The following is a 21,343-nucleotide window of genomic DNA, read 5'->3' as shown; positions in this document are numbered from 1 at the left end:
TGATTCTTGCACTTATCTGTTATTTCTCTAACCTTTCTTTATTTCCAGAGATTTCCTTGTTTAAGGATTCAGTATTTTGTTAAAAGGACAATATTGACTTTAAATGCAGAAAGATTGCAAGACTTAGATTATAATTATGTATGCGACTGATTATTCATATTGAGTGGCATTGTATGTGTCATGACGGTTATATGATCAGGGTATAAATATTTAACATGGAATTCACAATGTGCAACGGCCCTGCCAAAATCTAGTTTGTAATGATGTGATGTTTTGTGTTTAAAATCATAAAGTAAAAACCTTAAACTATGTGAGTAATATATTATTACAATAAGTATGATGTTGACTTGATGTAGGCTTTTGAGATGTTGCATCAAATCAAAAACAAACCTCCATGTTATATTCACTACATTCATGTTATTTTCTCTAAAATTATTTTACAATGGTATACGCAATGCTGTTTGGATAGCACATACTTGACTGCTTGGATGAGTAGAATTTCAAAGTCTTGTCTCTCTCTTCCACTATACAACTATACTATAATTAAAGTCTCTCTTTTTTTGGAAATGTGGCAGATAGATGAACTCCAGCTCTGTATCAGGTCAATGTGATCTATTCCTCACTTGGTGAAATGTGAATGTTCTATTTCACTGGCTACAGAATAGCTGATGATTTCAGCTTTCTATAAGAGCTAACTCTGCTTGTTCCACATTTCAGTTAAGGTGAGCCTATACAATTAATATCTAACCGTTCAGTTGCACCAGAAGCAGCTATAAATTCTAGAGGGATACCAGAAGGCACATACAATAGCACAATAACTACTAAACAAAGTCCAGGTTACCTCTTTGCTCTATCTTTTATCTTCCTATTCTGTTTGGGTAGATAGTTTTCACTCACCCCAAATTGTTTCTCTCTTTTGCACATTATTATTATTATTATACTTTATTTATAAAGTGCCAACATATACTGCAACGCTGTCTATGGGTACAATTAATTTAAATAAAACAATGATACAAAACTTGTCAGATACAAGACACAATTTGACAAACAAACACAAGAGTAAATGAGGACCCTATTCCTGTGGAAATACCTGTGTGTTTCTCTTTAAAGGGATATGAAACTCACAATTTTTCAAATAGAGTATACAATTTTAGACAACTTTCCAATTTACTTCAGTTAGCAAATTTGCTTAATTTCTTTGGTATTTTTTGTTGAAGAAGCAGCATTGCCTACAGGAAGTTAGCTAAAAACATTGGATGAACCAATGGCAACAGGCAAAAAAATTAATTTAAAAATCCAGTTAACAATCCCTAGGAGGTCTTATGTTTCCGCAGTTAGCAAACATGATCTTCAAATCTTTCTGTGTCTTTCTTTGTGTCACTATATTGTTTTTCCTTGGATGCAGTCTTATACCTCTAAAGTTTTTTTTTTTCTTTTGAATCTTTTTCTTTTGCAAGGAACATTTTTAGCTGTTGTAGATCTGGTGGTGCTGCCTATTCCCTGCCAATTACGCACATTTTTCTCTTTAGCCTTTCCTTTGTACCAAAGGAAGAGGATATTTTTTGGCCATTTTTGGATTTGTTTTGATCCTGATGCCTTATGAAAGAGCTTTTTCTTTTGAAGCTCCAGGCTTAATCCACATGTCTTCACCAACACAATGTGTTTGCTTCAGCTTAGGGAAGATCTGATAGAAAGATTTTTCAGGCCACCCCAACCTATACTTGTTTCATATGATTCCATGTTTGTACTGACTCACTAATACTTATACAGTATGGTTCTGCTAGAACAATATGTAAGTCTTTCTTTCACATTCATATTTCATTCATAAAATTTCCTTTCACAATTGGTGGGGGGAGGGGTCAAATAATTTCCCACTTATTTCCCCAAAATGGTACTTGCTTGCTATAAATTAATTGAATTAAGCTGGAAGGAGAATGATATATGTAGGGCTCAGATTTTCCACCCCTTCAGGCTGCTGGAGGGAATTTCGGTCTACTCCGCAGGTCAGAGGACATATGCCAGCTAATACTGATCTGATTCTTCTTAGAGTCAGGAGAATAAATCTGGTTGTCAAAGACCCTTTTTAGATGTACAGAGAAAAAATATATAGAACAATCAAAGCATGTTATGCAATGTTTTAAAACATCTTAACTCTGTGCATGTGCCACAGTTTAACTGTGTAATCCAAATGATAGGCGGAAAACAACTGTTACTCAAAATTTACCACTGTGGCTTGACACAGTGTGCATTTCACATTATATATGTATGCATATTTTAGGAAACACCACACTGCCATAGTCTACTGCTCTACAGGCTTTGAAGAAATTTAGATTTTAAGTGCCTAACTTTTAACTTAAATAAGGAAGATTTCTTTAGTTGGAAATATTTAAAATATATAATCAAAAGTTATTTGACTAAAACGTCTTAATATACTTATTTTTGACCACTACCAAAAATACTAATGAATAAATGTAGTCAATGACATTTTTTTAACTTAAATCTGACCCCTTATTTGACCTCTGCTCAGTTATGAGAAAGAAGGATAATATTGTCAGGAATTAATCGCCCCTATTTCTGTAGTCAATCTGTAGCCATAGGAATTTGTGTGTCACAGTAAAACTTGCTTGATATTGTTTAACTGAGTCACACAAGTTCCTGCATTTTCAGTTTGACTTCAGTAAATATGGCAAAATTAGTATTTCCATATTTGGATCTTGTAGAGAAAATGCTGCTGTCAAATTGTGTGCAATGGAGACTAGTGGAGAGCTAAAAGCCTGGGGCAAATAAGTGACCCTTCCACTAAGGTAGATTTGCTTGTCTCTTGCTACACTACACATATACACAGAGGGCCGCACTGGCTGAGTCAACTAGTGAGCTCTGAACAGTGACCATATTTGGGTTTACCGTTTGTAAACCTTAGGCGCTGTACAACTAGTCATACTAACTCCTATTTCTTAGGAGAGACCAGGACTTTGATGCTCTTCCTCTCTAAGTAGGCAAGAATATATTACATTTGCATTTTCTTACTAGATGTTTCTCTTAATAGGAAAAGAAGATATAAATAGAACGTTTAAGAATGACTTTGTACTTATGTCATTTGTATTGTTTTAGGTGCCACTTCATTTGCATGTCATTGTATTTGTTAAGCAGTATTCTCTTTCAATTATATTCAAAGCCTTGTTTCTTTTTTCAGTGCCTTATTTCTTGGTATGTTAACAACACTGCTTATTGTACAATTAATGCTTTGTTTTCACTCCTTATAACCGTTCTACTTTTGTGTGTATTATATAGTTCATTTATTTATTTATTTTAAATATATAAACCTAATATACTAGACTTTCTTTTAACTTACAGTAAAGTTGCCTTAGTGCAGTATAATGATATATTATTGCTTGCTTCCAATCCATTTAAAGTAAATCAGTGGTCATTGCCTCAGCAATCCATAGTCTCCATAATCTACAAACAAGTTAATTAGAGCTATAACATTGGCCATTTGCTCTGATGCTACCTAATCCTTTGATTACATGATTACAACATCTCTTAATAGATCATCACCACAGCCATTATTTGCTGTGATACGGTTTGAGAATCACTGGTTTAAAGACATGTAAGTAAGTATCATGCCTACTTACTGATGTAATGTTGTAAATTGTCTTGAACATGGTACTGAGGCATAAATATAATGTTTGCTTTTGTAGAATCGATATGTATACAAATAACTGAAATATGTTAACATTTTTTATACCTAGATTCTCTGCAAGCTCAGCTTATAAACATGGGTGTGATCCCTACTCTAGTGAAGCTATTGGGAATCCATTCTCAAAACAATGCTTTAACAGAAATGTGCCTTGTTGCTTTTGGAAATTTAGCAGAACTTGGTAAGTACGCTATCTGAGTTTAAATTATGAGTGCAATAATAGTTTTGATTAATAATAGGGGGTTCAAAATTAATTAATCATGTACATATATATTAGCCTTGCCTATACATTTATGGCTAATTAATTGCGCGCCCGTAAATGGGCAAATTCGCCCGTTTACACACACGCAATAAATAACCAGCCTTTACAAGTGACTTGGGTATTGCTACTGTGAGGATGAGGTAGCAATTAGCACTCAGAAGATAAGATTTCTGGTTAATTTTCTAAAATTGCCCCAATTGTCCCCAAAATATAGTATAGTTTAGTTTTTTATTAAAAAATTAGTATCATTTTCTTTCCTATGGCATGGAGAGACCACGATTTCACTCCAATTATTAGTGGGATATTCAACTGCTGGCCAGCAGGAGGAGGCAAAGAGCACCCCAGCAGAGCTGTTTTGTGTCACTTCCCTTACCCATAACCCTCAGTCATTCTTTCCCTCTATCATCAGGAGGATGTGCGAAGATGAGTGTCTGAGAAGATTTAATCCTTAAATGGGTACTTTTACCAGCAAGCAAGGATTGTGGGCTATGATGTGTCCATGTCAATCACTTTAGTAAGAGTAATGGTGGCTTTCAGCAGTTAGAAGGCTGCAAGGTGGTCCTTGCTTTATTTCTAACAGCAATACTACCCCTTTATAGAAAACCAGAGTTGGTTACTCTGTTTTTTCTTTTTCTACAGGTCACTGTCAGATGTGGAGTAATCTGTCACACCTAATAAGCTGTTCCCTGCTTGACAGCCACTTCCACATGTAAGTGCTTTTCCTTCTAGGTTAGAAGGTACCAGCAATCTAAGAGTTAATCGAGAAGATTTCTGTGGATTTTACTTTATGTGGGACTAATCTATGTCTATATAAATACATATAAATTTAAAAGAAGGCAGATTTTGGGGCACTGCTTTACTGTAGGTGAGATTTTATGAGGCTGGCTGAAAGAAAGGACAAATTATATAACTTTGTGTTATAATTGTCTGGGCTCTGTGATAATTTATAGTATAGACATTTTCTTTATCTCAGATTCTGACTCTATAGCGGAACATTCTACAGATTAAGAGGAGGTTAATTTCTCCAACATAGGTGTGTCCGGTCCACGGCGTCATCCTTACTTGTGGGATATTCTCTTCCCCAACAGGAAATGGCAAAGAGCCCAGCAAAGCTGGTCACATGATCCCTCCTAGGCTCCGCCTTCCCCAGTCATTCTCTTTGCCGTTGTACAGGCAACATCTCCACGGAGATGGCTTAGAGTTTTTTGGTATTTAAATGTAGTTTTTATTCTTCAATCAAGAGTTTGTTATTTTAAAATAGTGCTGGTATGTACTATTTACTCTGAAACAGGAAAGAGATGAAGATTTCTGAGTTATCTGCTCTGCAGTGTTCTCCGCCCTATCTGGTCCATGCAGATAAGGTGGTTTTTAGGTACTGAGCCTGGTTTTCTTCCGAAGGTTGTTTCCAACAAAAATATTAACCAGGAGATAGTTGTACCTTCTTTGTGTCCGAATCCAGTTTCATAGAAGGAACGTTTGTTACACAATTTGGACGTTGTCTGTGCTCTAAAATTCTATTTAGATCCTACAAAGGATTTCAGTCAAACATCTTCCTTGTTTGTTGTTTATTCTGGTAAAAGGAGAGGTCAAAAAGCAACTTCTACCTCTCTATCTTTTTGGCTTAAAAGCATCATCAGATTGGCTTATGAGACTGCCGGACGGCAGCCTCCTGAAAGAATCACAGCTCATTCCACTAGGGCCGTGGCTTCCACATGGGCCTTTAAGAACGAGGCTTCTGTTGATCAGATATGTATTACAAATTTGATACTTTTGCTTCTTCTGAGGCTATTTTTTGGGAGAAAGGTTTTGCAAACCGTGGTGCCTTCCATCTAGGTGACCTGATTTGCTCCCTCCCATCATCCGTGTCCTAAAGCTTTGGTATTGGTTCCCACAAGTAAGGATGACGCCGTGGACCGGACACACCTATGTTGGAGAAAACAGAATTTATGTTTACCTGATAAATTACTTTCTCCAACGGTGTGTCCGGTCCACGGCCCGCCCCGGTTTTTTAATCAGGTCTGTTGATTTATTTTCTTTAACTGCAGTCACCACGGTATCATATGATTTCTCCTATGCAAATATTCCTCCTTTACGTCGGTCGAATGACTGGGGAAGGCGGACCCTAGGAGGGATCATGTGACCAGCTTTGCTGGGCTCTTTGCCATTTCCTGTTGGGGAAGAGAATATCCCACAAGTAAGGATGACGCCGTGGACCGGACACACCGTTGGAGAAAGTAATTTATCAGGTAAACATAAATTCTGTTTTTAGATTTAAGATAGAAAACCTCTGGTTTACTTTTAAAGGAGGTCCTTGCTACTTTTGAAGACCCTGACTCATCTGTTGCTGAGAAGCCAAAAAAGTCTAGTAAACTTAACAGAGTATATGATGTACCTTCATCTGTGAAAGTTTTCAGTTCCAGTCCGTATGTCTGAGAATATAGCTCAGGAATGGGATAAGCCAGAGATTCCTTTTTCCCCATCCCCTGTTTTTAAAAAGAAGTTTCCTGTTGCTGACTCTATACGTGACACAGTGCCCAAGGTAAAGGGAGCTATCTCTACTCTAGCCAAGATAGCTACTATTCCTATTGAGGGTAGCTGTTCTTTCAAGGATCCCATGGATAAGAAGCTTGAGGCTTACTTAAAGGGACACTGAACCCAAATTTCTTCTTTTGTGATTCAGATAGAGCATGCAATTTTAAGCAACTTTCTAATTTACCTCTATTGTCTCTTAATATCTTTATTTGAAAAAGAAGGCATCTAAGCTATTTTTGGTTAAGTACGCTGGGCAGCACTTGTTTATTGGTGGGTGAATTTATCCACCAGTCAGCAAGAACAACCCAGGTTGTTCAACAAAAATGGTCCGGAATCTAAACTTACATTCTTGCTTTTCAAATAAAGATACCAAAAGAATGAAGAAAATTTGATAATAGGAGTAAATTAGAAAGTTGCTTAGAATTGCATGCTCTATCTGAAACATAAAATAAAAGTTTTTGGTTCAGCTATACATTCATCAGGGATTGCAGTGGCAACCATTTGCAAGTATTTCTACAGTTGCGGGGGCATCATCATATTTGTGGGATGGCTTGTCTGACCTGATTTCAGAAGAGACTACTATAGAGGTGTCAGGGTGCCAGGAATCAGACTGAGATGAGAAGTGCAAAAATAATCACACCTTTATTAATAGCAAAAAATAATAAAAAGTCCACAAGTCAAATAACAAGCCAGGAATCAAAGCCAGAGCTGGTAGGAGCCAAAGCGAGTAGTCAGACGAGCCAGAATCAGGAACAAGGAGAACAGCAGAGTCAGGAACAAGCCAGGGATCAGGAACCAGGAGGGACATCAGACAGCCAGGTAATACACAGGAGCTCTCACAAACAGGTCTGAGAACAACGCAAGGGCAAAGCATACTGAACAGAGGCCCTTTAAATAAGTGATGACATCACAATTCTGAGACTGCATCCTGTCTCACACGGATGATGTACACCAGTCTGGCCATATAAGGAAGTGCAGGAAATGAGCAGCATCACACAGTATGCACCAGAGTCAGCAAGAGAGGTGAGTAAAATGGCTGCCAGCAGCAAATGGCAAACAAAACAGGGAAAAAACCCTGACAGTACCCTCCCCTGAACGACCCCTCCCCCGCGGGGGGACAAAAGGCTTATTGGGGAAAAGGGCATGGAAGGCACGGAGGAGGGCGGGAGCATGAACATCAGAGGAGGGAACCCATGAACGCTCCTCTGGACCATGGCCCCTCCAGTGAACCAAATACTGTACGCGGCCCCTGGACATACGAGAGTCAATAATGCTGCTGACCTCATACTCCTCATGGTTGTCAACAAAGATAGGACGGGGACGAGGCAACACAGTGGTAAACCGATTACAAACCAATGGTTTTAAGAGGGAGACATGAAAAACATTGGAGACATTGCAGGAGGAAGGTCAAGAGCGTAGGCCACAGGATTGACCCTTCGGAGTATTCGAAAAAGACCAACATAACGGGGAGCCAGTTTATTGTAAGGCACACGAAGATTCAAGTTGCGGGAGGACAGCCAAACTCTCTCACCAACCTGGTAGGAAGGCGCGGGCAGACGCCTACGATCAGCCTGGAACTTTTGGCGCTGCATAGAACGATGAAGGCAATCCTGAATCTGCACCCACGTGGAACGGAGTTGCCGGAGATGCTCCTCCAAAGCTGGAATACCCTGAGACATGAATGAATCGGGCAACAAGGATGGTTGAAACCCATAATTCGCCATGAACGGGGATAACTTGGAGGAAGCATTAATAGCACTATTACGAGCAAACTCTGCCCAAGGTAACAGTTAAGACCAATTATTGTGGTGATCTGAGACATAGCAACGGAGGAACTGTTCCAGAGCTTGATAAGCTCGTTCCGCAGCCCCATTGGATTGAGGGTTATATGCCGAGGAGAAGGAGAGCTGGATCCCCATTTGAGCACAAAAGAAATGCCAAAATCTGGAGACAAACTGGCTACCCCGGTCCGACACTATCTCCTTGGGTAAACCATGTAAACAGAAGACCACCCGGGCAAAAATTGAAGCAAGCTCCTGAGCGGGAATGCAATGTGAAATTTTAGAAAAACGGTCAACCACCATAAGGATAACAGTATTGCCATTGGAAACAGGGAGCTCGACAATGAAGTTCATGGAAAGATGTGTCCAAGGACGCTCATCATTAGCAATAGGTTGAAGAAGACCCACAGGAAGACGTCGAGGAGTCTTATTCTGTGCACAAACTGAGCAGGAGTCAGCAACATCAGAACGAAGACCTGGCCACCAGAATTGTCGAGTGACAGACCAAATAATTTGGTTCTTGCCTGGGTGACCTGCGGCTTAGTTTAGTTTTAAAATTCTCAGGAACAAAACACTTACCACTAGGTTTCTCAGGAGGTGCATTGGTTTGTGCAGCCAGGATCTCCTCCCCCAAGGGAGAAGTCAAATTAGTACGTATGGTAGCCAAAATATGGTCAGGAGGTATAACTGGAGTAGGTACAGACTCCTCCTTGAACAGAGTGGAAAATTGTCAATAGAAGGCATCAGCCCTAACATTCTTACTACCGGGCTGGTAGGAGACCATATAATTAAACCGAGACAAAAATAGTGCCCATCTGGCCTGTTGGGGCGACAAACGTTTTGCTTCAGATAGATAAGTTAAATTCTTGTGGTCAGTAAGAATGAGCACTGGCACGCTAGTACCCTCAAGAAGATGCCTCTATTCCTTGAGTGCCAATATTATGGCTAGTAATTCCCTGTCGCCAATTTCATAATTGCACTCTGCTGGTGTCAATTTTTTAGAGAAGATACCACACGGATGCAAGGAACCGTCCGGCGTAGGACGTTGAGACAAGAGGGCACCTACTCCAGTCTCAGAGGCATTAACCTCAAGAACGAAAGACAGGATAGGGTTAGGATGAGCCAGAACTGGTGCAGCAGCAAAGGCAATCTTAAGACTATCAAAGGCCATAATGGCAGTAGGTGACCAATGGAGTGGATCATTCTCTTTACGGGTCATGTCTGTGATAGGTTTGACCAAGGAAGAAAAGTTTTTAATAAACTTTATAGTAATTGGTGAACCCCAAAAAACATTTAATAGACCGAAGACCAACTGGGCGAGGCGACTGCAGAACTGCAGATAACTTGTCAGGATCCATGGAGAACCCTGCAACGGAGATACCATAACCTAGTAAGGTTACTTGAGTCTGATGGAACTCACATTTCTCGAGTTTACAAAACAGGACTGTTCTCACATAGTCTCTGAAGAACCCGTGTAACATCAGAACGATGAGCCTCAAGTGTGGGTGAGTGTATGAGGATGTCGTCCAAGTACACCATAACACACACTGTTGCAACATATCTCGTAGGACAACATTACTAAATTCCTGGAAAACAGCAGGAGCATTACATAGGCCAAAGGGCATTACAAGATACTCATAATGCCTGCTCCTGGTGTTAAATTCCGTTTTCCATTCGTGGCCCTCCTTGATCCTAACGAGACTTTACGCTCCTCTCAAATTAAGTTTAGTAAAGACCGTAGCTCCCTTGAGGCGGTCAAAGAGTTCCGTAATGAGCGGAATAGGATAAGCATTCTTAATGGTAAGACGATTAAGACCCCTATAATCGATGCATGGTATTAACTCGCCACCCTTTTTCTTCACAAAGAAGAAGCCAGCCCCTGCAGGAGAGCAGGATTTGCGGATGATCCCTCGCGACAGATCATCGGCAACATAATCCTCCATAGCACAATTCTCCGCAACAGACAGAGGGTAAACCCGGCCCTGAGGAGGAATAGCTCCGGGTTGCAGGTCTATGGCACAATCGTAAGACCGGTGAGGAGGCAACGTACCGGCACGCACCTTGTCAAAAACGTCTAGGAACTCTCGGTACTCCTCTGGCAATTGAGATACCGAAGAAGTGCACAAGACTTTAACTGGTTTCCGAAGACAAGTGGAAATACATTGCGGAGACCACTACAAAATTACGGACCTGTGCCAGTCGAGACTGGGACTGTGCTTTTGGAGCCAGGGATAACCCAGAACAATCGGAAAATGCTCAGAGTTTATCACCTGGAACTAAAGGGTTTTAAAATGGAGAGCCCCAACAGCCATGGATAACGGAGCAGTTTCTTGAGTAACGAGTGCGGGCTGAAGGGGCCTGCCATCAATGGCCTCAATAGCAAGCGGAACGGACCGAGGCAAAACAGGAATGGAGTGCTTTGATACAAAAGCACTGTCAATGAAATAGCCCGCAGCACCGGAGTCAACAAGAGTCTGGGTGACTATGGAGGAGTCCACCCAGGAAAGGACAACCGTGACCAAAGGTTTCTTCTTTAGTGGTTCCAGGGACAAGGATAAACCACCCAAGGTCTGCCCCCGGCAGGACCTTAGGTTTGAGCGTTTCCCGGCCGTGTAGGACAAGATTTCAAAAGGTGGCCCTGTAACCCACAATAGAGGCAGAGCCCCTCCCTCCTCCTAAAGGCCCTCTCTGCCACGGAGAGACGTGTGAATCCCAACTGCATCGGCTCAGCAGTACCTGGTGACTCGGGACCAGGAGGCATGGGAGGAGATGGAGGCTTGGGTGGGAACAAACACGTAGGAAACAACAGAACAGGAGGCTTCCGCAAGCGCTTCTTGAAAGAGGGCCTCTCACTTAGTCTGATGTCAATTAGGATAAAAAAAAGACACCAATGCCTCGAGATCTTCTGGTAAATCTTTGGCAGCAACTTCATCTTTAATCGCATCAGAGAGCCCATGAAAGAAGGTGGCAACAAGGGCTTCATTGTTCCAACCTACCTCTGCGGCAAGCGTACGGAACTCAATGGCATACTGAGCAACAGATCTTGTACCTTGCTGAATGGACATGTCGTTTAGCGGCAGAGTAGGAGCTAGCCGGAACATTAAATACCTTTTGAAATGAGGCCACAAATTCAAGGTAATTTGAAATCACAGGTTTATTAGTCTCCCACAAGGGATTTGCCCAGGCAAGAGCTGTGTCAGAGAGTAACGAGATGAAAAATCCCACCTTAGCTCTGTCAGAGGTTAAAGCCTGAGGTAACATCTCAAAGTAAATGCCCACCTGGTTCAAAAACCCTCTGCACTGATTAGGATCGTCTCCATAAAGCTGAGGTAGAGGTGCTGAACCGGACATGCTCCTGGTAGGACTAGGTGCAGAACCGGAAACAGGAGCAGCCATAACTTGCATGACACTTTGGTCCAAATGTGCAGTGCGAGTCAGCAGGGTTTGCAGGGCTAGTGCAAATTGATCCAAGCAGTGATCCTGTTAATCTATCCTGGAAATTATGGCAGGTAAAGGTGGATTATTAGCACCATCAGGATTCATGGCCCTTGCGTAATGTAAGGGTGCCAGGAATCATACTGAGATGAAAAGTGCAAAAATAATCACACCTTTATTAATAGCAAAAAATAATAAAAGTCCACAAGTCAAATAACAAGCCAGGAATCAAAACCAGAGCTGGTAGTCAGACGAGCGGAGTCAGGAGTCAAAGCGAGTAGTCAGACGAGTCGGAATCAGGAACAAGGAGAACAGCAGAGTCAGAAACAAGCCAGGGATCAGGAACCAGGAGGGATGTCCGACAGCCAGGTAAGACACAGGAGCTCTCACAAACAGGTCTGAGACAACGCAAGGGCAAAGCATACTGAACAGAGGCCATTTTAAATAATAAGTGATGACATAACAATTCTGAGACGGCATCCTTTCTCACACGGATGATGTATACCAGTCTGGCCATAAAAGGAAGTGCAGGAAATGAGCAGCATCACACACTCAGCAAGAGAGGTGAGTAAAATGGCTGCCAGCATCACATGGCAAACAAAACAGGGAAAAAACCCTGACAAGAGGAGATCCAGGATAGGATTAAGGCTTTTAAGCTGGCCAATACTTTTATCTGTGATGCCAACATGCAAGTGGTTAGACTGGGAGTTAAGACTGTTCTAGCTCTTAGAGCTCTGTGGTTATAATCTTGTTCTGCAGATGTATCATCCAAGTCCAAACTTCTGTCTTTACCTTATAAGGGCAAGACTTTATTTGGTCCTGGCTGAGATAATTTCTGAAATTACTGGGGAAAGGGATCTTTCTTTGTCTCAGGACAAGAAGAATAGACCTTAAGGTCGTCAGAATTCTAATTTGTGTTCCTTTCGTAACTTCACAGGACAGAAGTCTTCCTCTTCCATGCCGGAGCAATCCAGGACCTCATGGAGGTCCAGTCAGCCTTGGAATAAGGAGAAGCAAGCCTAGAAACCTTCCGCTGATTCTAAATCAACATGCAGGGACCGCCCCCAATCTAGTCTTGAATCAAGTGGGGGGCAGGCGTTCCTTTTTTCGGCAGGCTTGGATATGCGATGTCCCAGATCCTTGGGCCATGGACATAGTATCCCAGGGTTACAGAATGGGATTTAAATCTTGCCCCCCCCAGGGGCAGATTTATGCTGTCAAGCTATCTGCAAAACACGTAAAGAGAGAGGCCTTCTTAAACTGCGTTAAGGACCTATCTTCCCTGGGAGTGATTGTTCCAGTTCCTGTAGAGGAACAGGGTCAAGGATTTCATTCAAATTTTTTGTGGTCCCCATAAAGGAGGGAACTTTCCGTCCCATCTTAGATCTAAAGTGTCTCAACAATTTACTCAAGGTTCCGTCCTTCAAAATTGAAACTGTTTGTTCCATTCTTCCATTGGTCCAGGAGGGTCAGTTCATGATGTTCATAGATCTGAAGGACACATATCTTCATGTTCCTATTCACAGGGAACATCACCAGTTTCTGAGGTTTGCATTTATGAACAAATATTTCCAGGTTGTTGCCCTTCATTTTGGCCTTGCTATGGCTCCTCGAATCTTTACAAAGGTTCTAGGGGCTCTTTTGGCGGTGGGCAGATCTCAGGGAATCGCGGTGGCGCCTTACCTAGACAACATCTTGGTTCAAGCGTCATCTTTTCAACTAGCAAGATGTCATACAGAGATGTTGTTGTCTAGTCTACGTTCCCACGGGTGAAAATTGAATCGGGTTACCTCTGAGGAAGGACCTTCTACTTCAGGGTCCCTTCCTCCATCCAAATCTGGATTCTCTGAAGCTGACTGCTTGGCAATTGAACGCCTAGTTTTGGCTAGGTGTGGCTTCTCTGAGAAGGTCATTGATACCATGCTTCAGGCTCCTGTTATTTGCAGGATTTACCATAAGGTATGGCGCAAATACCTTTATTGGTGTGAATCGAAAGGTTTCTCTTGGAGCAGGGTAAGAGTACCTTGAATTTTTTGTTTTTTCTTCAGGAGGGCCTAGAAAAAGGTTTGTCAGTCAGCACTCTGAAGGGTCAGATTTCTGCACTGTCTATTCTTTTGCACAAATGTCTGGCAGACAGATGTTTAATCTTTTGTTCAGGCCCTGGTCAGAATCAGGCCTGTGTTTTAAACCTGTTGCTCCTCCTTGGAGGCTCTGTTTGAGCTGATGCATTCTGTTGATATTAAATTGTTATCTTGGAAAGTTTTGTTTCTTCTTGCTATTTCTTCTGCTCGCAGAGTTTCCGAGCTTTCGGCTCTGCTGTGTAATTCCCCTTACCTTATTACCTTAAGCTGGGATTTCTTCCTAAGGTAGTGTCGGATCGCAATCTTAATCAGGAAATTGTTGTTCCTTCTTTTTGTCCCAATCCTCCTTCCCAGAAGGAACCTCTTTTGCATAACCTGGATGTTGTGCGTGCTCTTAAAAGTGTACCTTCAAGCAACTAAAGATTTTTAGCAATCTTCTATCCTGTTTATTATTTTCTCTGGTAAGTGTAAGGCTCAGAAGGCTACTTCTACTTCTCTTTCTCTCTGGTTGAGAAGTGTTATCCAGTTAGCTTATGAGACAGCTGCACAACAGCCTCCTGAGAGAATTACGGCTCATTCCACTAGGGCTGTCTCTTCTTCCTGGGCTTTCAATGAAGCTTCTGTGGAGCAAATTTGTAAGGCGGCTACATGGTCCTCTTTACATACCTTTTCCAAATTCTACAAATTTGATACTTTTGCCTCGGCTGAGGCTTCCTTTGGGAGAAAAGTTCTTCAAGCGGTGGTGCCTTCTGTTTAAGTCCGCTTGTTCTTGTTCTCTCTCCCTTTCAGTGTCCTCTAGCTTGGGTTCTCACTAACAATTGGAATGAAATCGTGGACTCTCCATGCCATAGGAAAGAAAACAAAATTTCTGCTTACCTGGTAAATTTATTTATTTCCAGGATGGAGAGTCCACTACCTGCCCTTATTTAAATTTAAGACAGCCGTTTTTTTGTACAAACCTCAGGCACCTCTATACCCTTGTGTTATCTTCTTTTTCCATTTCCTTCAGCCGAATGTAAGGGAAGTGACACTTAACAGCTCTGCTGGGGTGTTCTTTGCCTCCTCCTGCTGGCCAGGAGTTGAATATCCCACTAGTAATTGGAATGAAATTGTGGACTCTCCATGCCCGGAAAGAAAGAAATTTATCAGGTAAGCATAAATTTAGTTTTTTTTCAAATACAAAAAGAAAAAATGCACTATGCAGTTTTTGGGGGGCTAAAGTTAGTGAGTGTGGGGTGTTAGAAAAAAAATGGTACTGAAAGTGCCTTTACATTGCCATCTAAGGGGAACTGTGTGTTCCTTGTAAATATATATGTATATGCTTTTATTTATATATATATATATATATATATATATATATATATATATATATATATATACTTATTAACACATAAATATATATATGTATATATTCATATACATAAATATTTATAATTTGCTACCCATTGATGCGCAATGGCTCCCATTAGAGCCTATGGAAGCGCATTTTATTTAGCATAAATCTTCCATGCAATGTGAACAGGATCTCGCGTTCGCATTGTGGACTACAATTGCATGCACTGGTATTACAAGCGGAGTGCAAATATTGCGTTTTCGAAAGTGAAATTGTGTGCTCCACTCGTAATCTGGCCCTTAGTGTGGTGTTGTCCCTTTAGGGCTAGATTACAAGTGGAGCTAATTTATTGTGCGCTCGTAAATGGGCAAAATTACAAGATCTGAACTCTGGTTAATTTTCAAAAAGTGCCCCAGTTGGCCCCAAATGAAAGTATATTGTATATGTAATAATTACCCTTTTAATTTTGTCACTGATTGCTCAACCCTATGTGGAACGCTGGCGGTCACGCGACTGCCACTCGGTAACTCGCGTTTACACAGAGAATAGTGTGAAAATCCTGATTTTCACTGTAAGAGCACCATTGGGGGGGGCATATGAACATGTTTTGGTAAGCCACATTTATTTGTAAATTGATATGATTGTTGTATTCAACAATATGAGCATTATAGGACTTCTGTATGAACATGAGTTAGTTAGCATGAAGGGGTTAACCTTGCTTCTATGCGTGATGCCGTGGGTGTATTTTTTGCAGCACAGACTGGAGTTTAGGGCTATAAATCTTGGTTTGTTTGAATATGGAGTTGCAAATTGTTATATTGGTCTTGAAAAAGGCATGGTAATCACGCCGAAACCTCAACCTAAACCTTTTTAATTTCACGGTGACTGCGCAAAAAAAAATATTTTTGATATTTAAAAAAAAAACAAAAAAAACTTGTGAGTGCCTATCATTATTTCTTAAGGATGTGTATGTGTAAATACACACACACATATATATATATATATATATATATATATATATATATATATATATATATATATATATATATATATATATATATATATATATATATATATATACACACACACACATATACACACACACACTATTTATTCAAGTGCAAATGTTCCTTAGAAGCACATGAATATATCATAATTCCACAATACTGGGATTTTTTTTAAAACTACAGTTTAGAGAAATCCTAATTTTTTAGTATAAATTATTTTTTTTTTTCAAATTACAAAGTAAAAAAAAGGTGATTCTCTGAATCTCAACAACTCATTGAATGGGCTGGATAAGGGTGTTCTTGAATTATATTACTCCTGCAGCTCTCACTGATTTATCTCACCAAATTAATGGTGGCGAATATACAATTCACTTATACTGATAGAAAAAAGAAATATATGCAAAACTAGTTTGATTTGCATTTGTTTAAAAAATGTTTTTAGTGCTGAATCCTCCCTGTTAAATGTGCTTGTGAGATTCTCCATTACAAAGCGCTTCATTACTTTCTATCGGCGGCAGGTTGAGACCTATTTTTAGAGAATTGAATGAGGTCTTTCTGGGTAAGGACTAGAATAGTCATTTCAGTGCATACAGGCATGTTTTAGAGAATTGGGTCCATAATATCATTATCCTTTTTTTTTTTTTTTTTTCCTTTTTTTTTTTTTTTTTTAAATAAAATTAATATTTCTTTAAAATTACAGAATCAAGCAAAGAACAGTTTGCTTCTACAAATATTGCAGATGAACTTGTAAAACTTTTTAAAAAGCAAACTGAGCATGAAAAGAAAGAGATGATCTTTGAAGTTCTGGCTCCACTTGCAGAAAACGGTAAGCACAACGATTTTACTTATAGTACACTGAAAAATCTTTTGTATGACCAAGCATTAGAAAAAAATCAGGAAAAAATGGATGCAAACTTTAAATAAATAAAGCTATACAAAACGACTGCACCCCTGCAAAGCTAAAGGCTATATAAAATTGGATATCTTATATTTAATAAAAAAATATCTGTTTCTTGGTAAAAAAAAAAAAAAAACTAATATGAACCACATAAGGAAATAAATGGTAATCAAAATATAAATATATTATATTCAAAGTGAAGCAAAAAAAGATACGAGTCACTAGTGCAATCTGTTACCTAGAATATCACAAAGTATCACAAACTTACAACAAATGAATCTCAATAATACAAAACAAAGTCCATATTGAAGGAAACCGGAGCCTTCTCCAAGATGGTGTCCTGGCAGTGGTAAATCTGTAAAAGAGAAGGAGATATTCCTGGTGAAGTACGTAGGACCAAAAGGGCCAAGATCCGCACACATAGAACTACACACAGGATTGAACATCTTTTAGGCATTGAGAGCACTAATGACTTTTACGTTGTAGATATCCGAAATAGAAATCTGAGCACTCCTCACCAATGTGACCTTTTCTAATGCTTGCTGATGACGTCACAGTGCTTTGCGATACACACAGAGAGAGCCGGAACTTCTCACGCTGACCGCCAATTTGATTTTTCCTGTTAGCCACTTAAGCCGTTACTAGTGAGGAACCTGATGCTAAAGGTGTTCAGATCACTTAGTAGTCTCCAACAATAGCATACTACAGACGCTCTCAAAAGCTAAAAGTAGTAGCTTAAAAGGGACTTAAATGTCTTGAGATACGCCAACAACAGGAATAGGGTAAAATAGTAAAAAGCTTTATTTTAATAAAATCCAAAGACTTTATACTTCTCTACAGGGACTCACTGATAAAAATTATGTTTCTGTAATACGTGTGAAGCAATTTATTCCCCTTCCTAGTTTGATAATTGGAAGATATGAGTAAATTTGCTGGTGATATGATCCTTCTGGACAGGGCTTTTATATATTTTATGTCAGTACCGGTACTGACTTTTAATATACAAATGTACTCTGAAATGTATTTTGACATAGGCCTAGATTAAAAGTGAAGCACAAAAAGATTAGCACATTTGTGGGTTAACTTCTCTCAAACACAATCAATAGCGCTTCTATTTTTGTGCTCATAAGTCCAAAGAAATATTTTAGTGCTCGATTGATAATCTGTGGTGTATTAAAGGGACAAGAACGTCAAAATTACACTTTCATGATTCATATAGACCATGCAGTTTTAAACAATTTCCAAATTTTCTTCTATTATCTAATTTGCTTTGTTCGTTAGGTATCCTTTGTTGAAAATCATACCTCAGTAGCCTCAGGAGCAGCAATACACTACTAGGAGCTAGCTGCCGATTGGTGGCAGCACATAAGTTCCTCTGTTCAGCTAGCTCGCCGGAAGTGCATTGTCACTTCTTCAACAAAGTATACCATACACAAGATGTTTGTTTTTGAGTATTGGGTATATAATTTGTCTGTGGAAATCCCTTAACATGAATACCAGTCTGTTTTCTGATGGTTCAAAATAACACATAGCAAAGAGTGTGTGGCCTTAGTTTTCAGAAAACTAGCCTATAAAAGAAAGGGTTCTACATTTATCAGTTATCTTAAAAAAATAAACTAAAATTAGCCTGTAAGCATTAATGTTGCCTGTAACCTGTGGTCACAGCTGCATCAAGGCTACACAATTATGATAGATGCAGTATTGCAGGTATGTAGTCTTTAGGCCATTGTAAATTTCACACCATCTCAGGCTTTTCAACATTTCTTACACTTTCTAGGACAAGTCCCCATCCTACAAGATTATAGTTTACTCTTTTACAGTGGCTGTCTCATGGATCATTAAGAATGTTATGAAAAGTACCTCATCAGTCTGAGCTCATAAATCTTCAAATATCCGTGTCCAGCTGAAAATCCATACAATTGTGTTCAAACGTATGAGTATCAAAGAACTTTATTAAAATTACACAGTAGATTCCATCTGACAGTTTATAGATCTATTCTTAAAACCAAAGATAAAAAGCTTCATATAATGCCTCTGCATTTCTGTGAAACTTCTGAAATAACATAACTTTCCTGATGAAGATGTTGGTACACTGAAACATGCAGAGTTGTTATATGAAGCTTTTTATCATCTGATGGAAACTATTATGTCTGGGTACTGTGCTGGAAGACTTATGATACCAGCTATTATGTGAATTATCCTTTTTATATACACTCATTGGACTCTTAAGGGAAATAAATCATCTTGGTTTTAGAACATGCATTTTCATTAAATGTGTCTACAAATGCCAAGATAAATTAATCTATTTTGCTTGCTACAGAGATAATTACAATTTATATTGACACTTTTATGCCCATTAAGTGCCAGATTATAAATGGAGCAGTGTTTAACGCTCCCGCACTAACTCAATAAAATAAGCTTTTTGCGCATATCGGGTAGCACCCGTATTACAATTTGAAAGTAAAAAGTTTTCACTCGCGTGCTAACCCGATGCGCGATCGCATTACAGTATTCCCCCATAGAAGTCAAAGGAGCTAAAAAAAAAAATAGAGATAAAACCTAATACCCTACTCGCGTACAAACCCAGTGTGCTAACCCAAAATAAAAATAGGAATATTTCACATTCCAATGTTCTTCACATAGCAGAATTTGTTCTATTTATTCATAAATACATATATCTGATCTTTTTTTGGTACAATATATATATATATATATATATATATATATATATATATATATATATATATATATATATATATATATACATATATATATACACATACAAACATATATATACTGCTTTGGAGCAACAATATATACAATAGATAACAATATCTATTTATAAATACATGGAACATATTCCCATATGTGCAGAACATTGGAATGTGAAATATTTACGGCCAGATTGCGAGTTTTGCATTATGAGCTGTGCGGTCCTAACGTGCAGTTTTTTCTCACCACTCACCTGCAGCACTGGTATTACGGGTTTTTACAAACCCGGCGTTAAAAGGCAAGAAGTGAGCGTAGAGCAAAATTGAGCTCCATACCGCACTCCAATACCAGCGCTGCTTAAGTGAGCGGTGAGCTGGTTGTACGTGCTCGTGCACGATTTCCCCTTAGACATCAATGGGGAGAGCCGGCTGAGAAAAAGTCTCACACCTGCAAAAAAGCAGCGTAAATCTCAGTAACGCAGCCCCATTGATTCCTATGGGGAAACTAAAGTTATGTTTACACCCAACACCCTAACATGAACCCCGAGTCTAAACACCCCTAATCTGCCACCCCCGACATCGCCGACACCTGCATTATACGTATTAACCCCTAATCTGCCGCTCCGGACATCGCCGCCACCTACATTATATTTATTAACCCCTAATCTGCTGCCCCCAACATCGCCGCCCCCTACATTATATTTATTAACCCCTAATCTGCCGCCCCCAATGTCGCCGCAACCTAAATACACTTATTAACCCCTAATCTGCCGCCCCAACGTCGTAGCCATTATTCTAAATTTATTAACCCCTAAACCTAAATCTAACCCTTACACCCCCTAACTTAAATATAATTAAAATAAAACCTACAATTATTATCTAAATTATTCCTATTTAAAACGAAATACTTACCTCTAAATAAACCCTAAGCTAGCTACAATATAACTAATAGTTACATTGTATCTATCTTAGGATTTATTTTTATTTTACAGGCAAGTTTGTATTTATTTTAACTAGGTAGAATAGTTATTAAATAGTTATTAACTATTTACTAGCTACCTAGCTAAAATAAATACAAATTTACCTGTAAAATAAAACCTAACCTAAGTTACACTAACACCTAACACTACACTACAATTAAATCAATTACCTACATTAAATACAATTAAATAAATTAAATTAAATTTAGCTAAATCACAAAAAAATCCCCACTAAATTACAGAAAATAAGAAACTAATTACAAGATATTTAAACTAATTACACCTAATCTAATAGCCGTATCAAAATAAAAAAAAGCCCCCCAAAATAAAAAAAAAACCCCTAGCGGCAGATTGGGGTTAATAAGTATAATGTAGGTGGCGGAGATGTTAGGGGCGGCAGATTAGGGGTTAATAATATTTAACTAGTGTTTGCGAGGCGGGAGTGCGGCGGTTTAGGGGTTAATATGTTCGAGTGGGGGCAATGTCCGGAGCGGAAGATTAGGGGTTAAAATTTTATCATAGTGTTTAGGGGTTAATAGGTAGTTTATGGGTGTTAGTGTACTTTTTAGCACTTTAGTGATGAGTTTATGCTACGGCGTTGTAGTGTAAAACTCATAACTACTGAC

The 21,343-nt window shown here is 39.4% G+C and overlaps 1 protein-coding gene across 3 annotated transcripts in view; it reads left to right on the top strand.

Annotated features, from left to right (window-relative positions):
* Nucleotides 1–21,343, top strand: part of RAP1GDS1 (Rap1 GTPase-GDP dissociation stimulator 1) — a 488,321-nt gene that overhangs the window by 291,900 nt on the left and 175,078 nt on the right. For all 3 annotated transcript variants that reach the window (XM_053703455.1, XM_053703456.1, XM_053703457.1), the window contains 2 exons: nucleotides 3,750–3,878; nucleotides 16,829–16,954. In XM_053703455.1, coding sequence (XP_053559430.1) covers nucleotides 3,750–3,878; nucleotides 16,829–16,954 — 255 coding nt within the window. The remainder of the gene's footprint in view (nucleotides 1–3,749; nucleotides 3,879–16,828; nucleotides 16,955–21,343) is intronic.

Source organism: Bombina bombina, chromosome 2 (assembly GCF_027579735.1).
Source record: "Bombina bombina isolate aBomBom1 chromosome 2, aBomBom1.pri, whole genome shotgun sequence".
NCBI classification, from domain to species: domain Eukaryota; kingdom Metazoa; phylum Chordata; class Amphibia; order Anura; family Bombinatoridae; genus Bombina; species Bombina bombina.
The sequence above is the reverse complement of the archived record's forward strand: the minus strand, read 5'-3'. Positions and strand labels throughout refer to the sequence as shown.